At 36.3% G+C, this 9,763-nt stretch overlaps 1 protein-coding gene across 2 annotated transcripts; it reads left to right on the top strand.

The window, feature by feature from the left end:
• The first annotated feature begins 255 nt into the window (after window positions 1-255).
• On the top strand, window positions 256-7,450 carry LOC123548374 (ganglioside-induced differentiation-associated protein 1-like). Of its 2 annotated transcripts, XM_053546501.1 has the most exons (5): window positions 261-573; window positions 2,872-3,064; window positions 3,861-4,043; window positions 5,306-5,512; window positions 5,787-7,450. In XM_053546501.1, the coding sequence occupies exons 1-5, from the start codon at window positions 442-444 to the stop codon at window positions 6,137-6,139; spliced, it is 1,068 nt and encodes a 355-aa protein (XP_053402476.1). In that variant the 5' UTR covers window positions 261-441; the 3' UTR covers window positions 6,140-7,450. The 2 variants fall into 2 exon arrangements, with proteins under 2 accessions (XP_045191510.2, XP_053402476.1); XM_045335575.2 differs by lacking the exon at window positions 3,861-4,043 and having other exon boundaries at window positions 256-573.
• Window positions 7,451-9,763: the final 2,313 nt, after the last annotated feature.

Genomic DNA, 9,763 nt, shown 5'->3' with positions numbered 1-9,763 from the left:
TTCACCATCTGTTCTGCGTAAAATTCACCGCTCAAACAACGTTGGAACCACTTGATCTGATAAATGTATTGCCAGTGTATGATCTGGGAGCCATTCTTTACAACATGTTTTTCCTTATTTCATACTCCTCTCACATTCGGCTTTTTCTGTCTGTAACTACGTGCTATTTCCTTTATACTGCTCTCACTGTATCTAATTTGTTGTTATGTTTCTGTTGTTGCACATATAACATTAATATGCTTCTTGCCGCAGGTGACATATAGCTAAAAAAATAGACTGTCCTAGATTTACACCTATAAATTTATCAGTTCATCGACCGCCAGTCCATGCAAATAAAAGGTCGATAAACGAGAACATGTATTTTCACTCGTCTGGAGATTCATTGAAAATGAGATCGGATTAAAAAATCATGTTGTGTTGCAAGATTGACCTAGAATATTAATGAATATTATCCGCAACAGACCGAAACACAGCGTACACTTATCGCAAGGGTGTTTAGAAAACAAGATGGCAGCTGATACAGGCAAATCTGTAACACTGTATTATTTCCCAGGTTCCTATTACAGTTTAAAGGTAAGTTTTACATGTATTTTTCTCTGTAATGTTAGTAATGTTAGAATAGCGCGTGCATATTAATCACTGTAATTAGTTCGTATGGCAAGGTCAACAGATATATTGTAAGATTGATAGGTTCGCCATTCTTAATGTACTTACGTTAAAAACTTGAATATTTGCGTTACACAGTTTGACACTAAATTAAAGATAAACATTTCAGACGTGAAAGCTGATAGATTCTATAATGTATTTATTTTAAAAAACGCGGCCATGCGAAAAGTTGACTTTACTTTAAACACTTTTTAACTGTAAAGCTTACAGAAATAATTTCATGTGTCTAAAACATAAAGCATTTTTCAAGTTTTAACTAGTATTTAGAGAACAAGTTTAATATTAAGAGATATTTGTACAGAAAACGTGCATTTCACTCTGTAACTAGTAACGAGAAAATAATGAGGGCGTACTTCTGAGCAAACACGTGAGTTAAAATTGACCGCAATTAGTTTTTCAGTCAAACGATTTTTTTTGCTATAATATATAGCTTTACATAAGTATGGAGGACTTTAATTTAGACTCTATTTAGAATACTTTTAACCCATAACGCATAAATACGTTCATCGCAGATGCATTGTGTTTTGTCAAAATTGTACATGCAACAGCTACAGTATAGTGCTCCTTACTTATTTTAACGGGAAGTGCTACCTGTATTTATTGAAAATTAAGAAATATTTAATAGCAAAAGAATGTTTTAACACTTATTATTACACGAGTACCTATAAATAGTAACAACTTTGTGCTGAAAATGTTCCTGTTATCGTATTGCCTCATGCATTATCACATTATCATAATTGGCCCCGGGGCCATTATCGATAATGGCCCTGACGTTAGCGCGCGAAGTTAATGTCTGTAAACAGAAATGACGTCATCGCGTTTCATGGAGGTAAAACAGCGTATATTTCAGTTTAAGGATGTAGGATCGATTTTTTTCTAACGTTAAGAATTTTTTCATACTCTGTGAACTTGAAGAACATTAGTTTCCAAGACAAACAAGTGAATAAAAAACACAAGTCACCGAACTCGTTTTAATTTTATAGGGCATTTTCTTCACCCACTGTGTAAGCATTTCTGAGATTTTGTAAAATTGAAAAAATGGTGGTACTTTATAAAACATATAATACCCCATTTAATGTTAGAGGGATTTCATGTCTTACAGGTTAATATGAATACAAGGTGACGTCAGTATTATATAAGCATAAATGTCACAAACACTTTCGTTTTTGCATGTTGACATAATTACCCAGCCCACTTTATTTTCAATGGAAAACATGTATTTAGGTCTACAAAAAAATTCTGATGGTAAGATTTTAAAAATATTTTGCAGCTTTAATGACACACAAAAATGCTTCAAAATGGAAAGAAAAAAGTTAAGGTCAACTTGCACCTAAGAGATTAATTAAAAAAAAAACTAAACAACTGGTGAATTTTGATATTTTTTGTTCTTTTTGTTTTAATATATAGTTTCTAGATAAAAACATGTTTATTTCAATTATAGCTTATCATTATCTGTATCAGTCAGGAAAATATCAAAACAAAACGTGGTCTACTTTCACAGATATTTGAAATTACCTGCCCCTATCCCATTAAAAACGTGTGTCAATTTTAGGCAAATGCCAGCCAAAAATAAGAGTGAAAAAAAATTTTCGCAAAAAGCAGAGTCTATTTGGTTAAATGGTACATTATTAGCCATATTTTAATTATTTAGCATTAGTTTTTGGCAAAACTTTTGTTAAAAAGCAATATTCAAAGAAACATTTTTCAAAATGGCAGATATCCTGAAAAAAAACGCTCGTACATCCTCAAGTTTATCATCATTAGCTCAACGTCGTGTATTCTTCGTGAAATAACTTATTTCCATCCCTAAATTATGCAAAAATAAGCAAGAAAGTACAACTATCAATGCGTTTGATTTTATACGGTTTATAGCCTCTAATACGAATAGCATAGAAACTGAAAAGCTGAAATTCGTTTGCCAGTAGATGCTAAAAATCTAGTACCTATAAAAATGAAACACTAAACTTTTCTTACTACATTATAGGTGATCATGTAATAAACAGGTAAATACATGGGAGAGCAGTGCCTTTGAGTGATAATGGCCCCGGAAGAAGATAGTAGCCCTCGGGCTATTATCACCTTGCCAGGGCCATTATCACTCAAAGGTACCGGGTGCGCAGTGTTTTAACAGAGAAAAGCATACTAGTATTAGAATGCGTATTAAATGATGATATATTTATTGAGGACATACTAATATCTCTTCAGGTTTTGCATGCTCTTTATGAAAAAGACGTATCTTTCAAGGAGAAACATATATTCATTGTTTTGGGGGAGCAAAATGAAGAGTGGTATCTGAAAAAGAATAATATGGGGGAAGTCCCGTGCCTAGAGATTGATGGGAAATGTACCTCCGAATCCGAGGCTATTATTGACGTCATCGATCAAACCTTTCATTCCGGTTGGTTGGTTTGTATGATCAATACAATATAACATAATTCAATAAACGATTGAAAGTTAACCAGAATTCATGAATACCGTATAAATACTAGTTAACATGTTCATTTTAACCATTTGTCAACTCCTTCCACTTCAACGGAGTTAGTGGGGCTGTATTGACGCTCGGTATTTTCCGTTTGATTTCGTAATCTCGTATGAAGTTTCGGCATTCTTCGGATTTTAAGTAAGCTGATATTCCGTTCATATCCAGGGAGTGCCGAATCGCATATGGAACGGAAATTATCGATTGTCATTTCGGTTCCACGACATTTATAAGACGTGGACACGGTCCTTTAGAACTATTTTCCTGTTGGACGTTCGGGATATGAACAGGCAAGTCGTACTGATATTGATTCATTATTATGAGTAGATCAGAGCATTTCTTATCGATATTACTTTGTTTAAAAATATGTTGTGAAAAAATAGTTTTTGCCTCGACGATTTAAAGAATAAGGAGAGCTTTTTATTGAAATCCGATATCTTCTTCTTTAGTGACAATTTACATTAATGCCATACCCCCTGCATACTCCTTGCAGTATTTTTACAATTATGTCAGTACTGATTTTATGATTATTCGGTTATGTGACCTGTTTTATCCATATGCATATTATAATTATGCCCTGGATTAAAAATGAAACTGAAAACTGAAACTGTCAATAGAGCTTCTGAATTGAAACTTAATACAACATCTCATGTTTGATTTATTATAAATTAAGGGTTCGTCACATAGGTGATTTATGCAGCTATTATATACGCAGGTGGGAAACTTGTACCGGATGTCAAGACGGCGGTCGGAAACGAGGTTAAGACTTTCCGGAAGTTTCTTCATGACATACCTATTGATGTCATCACATATGGCGTGTTTGCAAACCGCGAATTCTGTGTTGACAGGAGCTATCTTGATAAATTACCAGCTAAGGTCACAGCAAGGGCGGAGATCAGTCAGTATTATTTTGTTCTTGCTTTTTTTCATTGCATCGTTTTAAGCTCACCTGTCACGTAGTGACAAGGTGAGCTTTTGTGATCGCCCTTCGTCCATCGTTCGTCCGTCCGTCCGTCCGTTGTCTGTTCACAATTTCTTGCCAACAAGAGCCAAAATTTGTTAATTTTTACCTTGTGAACACGAAAGAAGTGACATTTTATATTTGATTTTAACCAAACTTACAACTTGAGTCACAATAAGATCTCGGTTCCTTTCGAAAACGAGCTAGATACCACCGTGAATTCTGGAGTTACTGCCCCTGAAAGTGGCAAAATGTTCTATTCTGGCCCTTTCAGCCGTATAGAGGTTTCATTTACGCTTTGATTTTATACAAACTTGCACACTTATCTTGATGATCTCTAGGCAAGGATCGAAATTGGGTCATGTTGGTTCAAATCAAAGGGAAAGCTTGTTAACAACCTAGAGGCCACATTTATGACCCTATCTCTCAAGAAACTTGGTCAGAATATTTATCTTGATGATTCCTAGGCCAACTTAAAAGCTGGGTCATATGGGTTAAAAAAACTAAGTCACCCGTTTAAATCAAAGGGAAGGCTTGTTACCACTCTTGAGGCCATATGACCCTATCGTCATGAAACTTGGTCAGAATGTTTATCTTGATGATTCCTGGGCTATGTTTGAAACTGGTTCATGTGGGGTCAAAAACTAGGTCACCCGCTCAAATCAAAGGAAAAGATTGTTAACACTCTATGGACATTATTTATGGCCCTATACCTTCAAGAATTTTGGTAAGAATGTTTATCTTGATGATTCCTATGCCAAGTTCGAAACTGGGTCATCTAGGGTCAAAAACTAGGTCACCACTCAGATCAAAGGAAAAGCTTGTTAACACTGTAGAGGCCACATCTATGACTCTATTTTCATGAAACTTGGTCAGAATGTTTATCTTGGTGACTCAAAAGCCAGGTTTAACAGGTGAGCGATATAGGGTCAACATGGCCCTCTTGTATTTATTTACGACCGGTTAAAGTTGTTTGTAATCCAGACCAAACTTTTTACCTACACGTGTACAAGAGGACCAGCACGTGTTACGACTAATCGGATACGTTTACCTTGAAATTGTCTTCGACTGTTCATGTAGGCTCAACATTTTAATATGTGCGCATTGGGACTATTTTTCCGAAATATTTTCCGAAACGGAGCTCTTGAACAACTTTGTTGTAGTGTTTTTTTCAATATCATTTGTTTTTTAATTTTCAGGTAAAAGATTTTCAGGAGAAGTAACTCATCTTATAAAGGTCAGTGAAGCGTTGTCACCGGAAATGAAAGAAACTATTAATGCTAAGATTGTCAAGGTTTCGCGGAAGCTTGCAAACGTATTAAATAAAGAAGAGGTCGCTAAATGTCTCAATGAACTAGAAGATGTTTTTAACAAAATTGCAGAGCTGTTGGAAAAGAATACACGAGGTGCGTGTTGTTTAAATTGTATTGTTGGTATTTTTGTTGCTGTTGTTGCTGGTGCAAACAGTTCAACTTACTTTAAAGTTAAAATGTCCATTGCGGACTTACAGACTAACTAAAAATCGAGTTTATTCCAAATTTTCCGTTCATTTTTTCATTTAAGTGCAAATGTGCATGTACTAAACTTGTGCAAATGTGCATGTATTAAACTTGTTCAAATGATTTCGTGTAGTTTTTCAAAATTTGACACTGACATTATATAATGGTCTATTTCTTTCAGAGCATGGTGATGCAAATGACACGTGGTTATTCGGTCCAGCTTTTACCGCTGCCGATATTACTGCGATAGGATTAATGATTCGGTTGACCTTCATCGGAATCGCACCCCGATATTTTTCGATCGATAAACGACCAATTGTGCAAGCGTACTACACACGAGCGATGCAAAGACCAAGCGTAAAGAAAATCTTAGAAGTCATGGATGCTGCTCCAGGCGCAATTATGAGGAGTTTCATAAAAAGCAAAGCACTCAAAGTCCTTAAATTTGCTATTGCTGTTGGAGTAGTGGCTCTTGGGTATGTCGGATTCAAAAAAACTCAGACAGTGAACTTGTTGCCTGATGAGAAGGCTTGAACTTTGTTCTTAACAGGAAATTGTAGTAACTTTTGGATTGAAAACATTAAATTGGATTATAGAAATGGTTGACGAAAACAAAAACACACAATAAACACAGTATACGCTAAGTTGACAGGAGATCAAGCTTGCTCGTAGGAAGTTTTAATACAAGACCGATCCTTCCGCATTAAAAAAGTAAACACACTAATAAATGTTTTCTTTGAGAACTGAACTTTGCAGATTCGTTTGCAATTTAGACGTAGATGATTGTATACAGTTTTTACAAAAAAGGCCCTGTCTAGTAAGGGCCTGGGGAATGTAATTCTTTGCATGGTGACTTGTTTATCGTGAAATCGTCTTACCGTTACCGGAGCAAAATAATTTAGCATTAGCTTCACGAGAAAATATTTGGATTTTAACCGAAAGAACATTTTATTGTAGATATCATTTCAGGAGGTTTTTTTTAATCTTTTCCTCACAAAAAAGTATTTATGTGGCTATGTCAGTATGTGATGTGTATCTATATCTTGTAAAGTCAGGGAAATTAATACTATTTCAGTTATCCCGTTTGTTATCTCTGCCACTGTGATTGAAGAGCCATCCGCCTCTAATCGTACAAAATAATGTAAGAAACAGAAAATGAAAAGTACATGGTTTTTTTGTTTGTTTGTTTGTTTTGTTGTTTTTTTTGTGTGTTGTTTTGTTTGTTTTTTTTGGTTGGGTTTAACGTTGCACCGACACAATTCTAGGTCATATGGCGACTTTCCAGCTTTGATGGTGGAGGAAGACCCCAGGTGCCCCTCCGTGCATTATGTGCATTATTTCATCACGAGCGTGCACCTGGGTAGAACCACCGACCTTCCGTAAGCCAGCTGGATGGCTTCCTCACATGCAGAATTCAACACCCCGAGTGGGGCTCGAACCCACATCGATGAGTGGCAAGTGATTTGAAGTAAGCGACCTTAACCACTCGGCCACGGATGAATGTGAGATTATGACTTTTAAAGGACAAGGAAAGCCTGACAATAAGTTCATTTCATATGAAAGCCATTCTCAAGACTTTCATAACGCTGAATGAATTTTTAAAATCGTACCACTATCGAAAAAGATATGACAGTTTGAAATTTAGGAAAATTGCTGATCCATGGAGGCAGCCTTTTGTGTGTTTATGAAAACACTGCTGAATTCTTTATTTAGCAAATAACTTTTTAAACAGATTAATTGTAAATGTGTTTTTTGTAGTGTAAAACATGGTAATTTCTTTTATTATAGTTGAAAAAAAAGTAGAGAAATCATTTTACAGAAATAAGTAAATACAATTCAAATATGTGTCCAGAAATTTAATAGGTCTGCCATTTTGTTTTTTGTTGCCATGGAAACATAATGGCCACCATTTTGATCAACTATTTAAATGTTCATAACTTTCTCATTTGAAGTCGATTTTGATTTTTTTTTGTCTTCTTTAAATGATTAAAGACATGCCAGCAGTCTGATTTAACATAAAAACAATATTGCCCTTGTCCTTGAACATTTAACCCTTATCATGCTGGAAACGATTGATTGTGCCTTTGCGACCAGTGTAGAGCATGATCAGCCTATACATCCGTGCATACATGATCTGCACCGTTCGCTATTCAGTATATTTTGATGAGCATCTGACAGTGAAAGAAGGACAAGTTCATTGTAGAAATTTAGCAGGGTAAGGGTTAATGTTTCTTTAGTCAGACTGTTTGCAAGCGGCGGAACCTACTCGCAATTCCTGGATTGTTTCTGTCTGAAAATCAAGTTGTTTATTCAGACAATCGCAGACAGATCAACCCTGTGCTTAAAATCATCTTCCAAACAAAGGCTTGATTCTATAATGAACCCTGCCTCAGAAGGCATGTATGGTTACTGTTGTTCAGCCATTAACAATGTATATTTGAGCCACGCCATGTGAAAACCAACATAGTGTGTTGCAACCAGAATGGATCCAGACCAGCCTGCGCGTCCGCGCAGTCTAGTCAGGGTCATACTGTTCGCTAATAGTTTCTCTCATTGCAATAGGCTTTGAAAGCGAACAGCATGGATCCTGACCAGACTGCGTGGATGCGCAGGCTAGTCTGGATCCATGCTGGTCGCAAACGCACTGTGTTGGTTTTCTCATGGCGCGGATCATTTATGATTCAGATTGAGAGACAGCCTCTCAATAAAGACCACGTTTGTTTTAATTTCCAAATTGCATTCTTTGCTAAAAGATTTTTTACTGTATCTGTTATCACCGCAACATTTCTTCTCACGTTTCTTGGGGGGGAAACAGCATTATATAAACACAGTTAACTTTGACAGAAATAGAATAAACAATTTATAATTTGTGCTGGCAAGTGTTATTACATAATCCAGGTTTGTTTATAAGTTAAGATTAGTTTTCCGTTTTTAAGTTTAAACATTTGATGAACTTCTTCAGATACAAACGGCTTGAAGAAAAGCGTGAACTGCGGATTTTTTTAATGTGTATTTGCTAGATTCAAAATTATTTAATGGACGTAGTTTGCACAGTATTCTTTAAATTTTCTGACAAACACTGCGAATTTTAGAAACATATAAACATAAAAAGACATTATTCCACATATATAGTTTATACTCACAACGTTATAGAAGCGGTAAGAAATTGCTGGATAAGACAAAAATGAAATCTACAGCCAAAGTCGCCGTGGTGTTCCATGCAATGCTGAGTTGTTTTGCTGTTGGTGCTGCAAGCGCTCTTATGAACGAAAGCGTTCTTATTACTAGAAGTAACGGTACAGCAATGAAAGATCTTGATGGCCAGAGTCTCTACGACATGGGACTAAATCTGAATAGGCCATTGTTGATGTTACTTGGGCAGACGATTAAAAACTTTGAAGAGAAAGTAAACAGCCAGATGTGTCACCTTTATCCTTGTACAGAATGGACTGTGTGGTCAGTGTGTAATGCACGAGCGAATGAATTTGGAGCGAGATACAGATCCCGGAAATGCGGTATGAATAAACTCACGTGTAAGTTGGAATCCGAGCATAGAATCGAAGAGGAGTCGAAAGTATGCGTATTTCTATGTCCACATGACTACAACATAACAGAGAATGGGTTCTGCATTAAATTGTATGCTGACAAGGATAGAAGTCGAGAAGAAGCAGAATTACAGTGTCAGGAAGACGGCGGATACCTGATAAATATCGATTCCGAGGCGAAATACGGAGACGTAAATGGTATAGTAGAGGGAGTTTCGTCAGGGATCTGGATAAACGGAAGGCGAAAGAATATTAAATCTGCGTGGGAATACAAGTACGGATTGAAAACCGGATTTTTCAAATGGTACTCGGGTCAGCCGGATAATGACGGGTCTGATTTGTGTTTAGTTGTCGTACATAAAAGTGGCGGTGTCGTTTGGCACGACTTCACGTGTTCATACAAATATCTTGCAATGTGCGAGATACCCCAAACGTGAATACGAAAAAGTTAAAATGAGCCGCGCTATGAGAAAACCAACATAGTGGATTTGCGACCAGCATGGATCCTGACCAGATTGCGCATAGCGCGGCTCAGAAGTCTTTACAGTTGTGAAAAAAAATGATACGTAGAGATTGGATGATGTAGATTTAGTTATTTCCAGTTCGCATCGTT

This window comes from Mercenaria mercenaria, chromosome 6 (genome assembly GCF_021730395.1).
Source record: "Mercenaria mercenaria strain notata chromosome 6, MADL_Memer_1, whole genome shotgun sequence".
Lineage (NCBI taxonomy): Eukaryota > Metazoa > Mollusca > Bivalvia > Venerida > Veneridae > Mercenaria > Mercenaria mercenaria.
Note: the sequence above shows the minus strand (reverse complement) of the source record. Positions and strands in the feature narration are given on the sequence as shown.

Coding starts and splice junctions, on each gene's coding strand:
- LOC123548374 (XM_053546501.1), top strand. CDS start 442: ATGAATATTATCCGCAACAGACCGAAACACAGCGTACACTTATCGCAA. Junction 574..2,871: donor GTTCCTATTACAGTTTAAAG/GTAAGTTTTACA, acceptor ATATCTCTTCAG/GTTTTGCATGCTCTTTATGA. Junction 5,513..5,786: donor GTTGGAAAAGAATACACGAG/GTGCGTGTTGTT, acceptor TATTTCTTTCAG/AGCATGGTGATGCAAATGAC.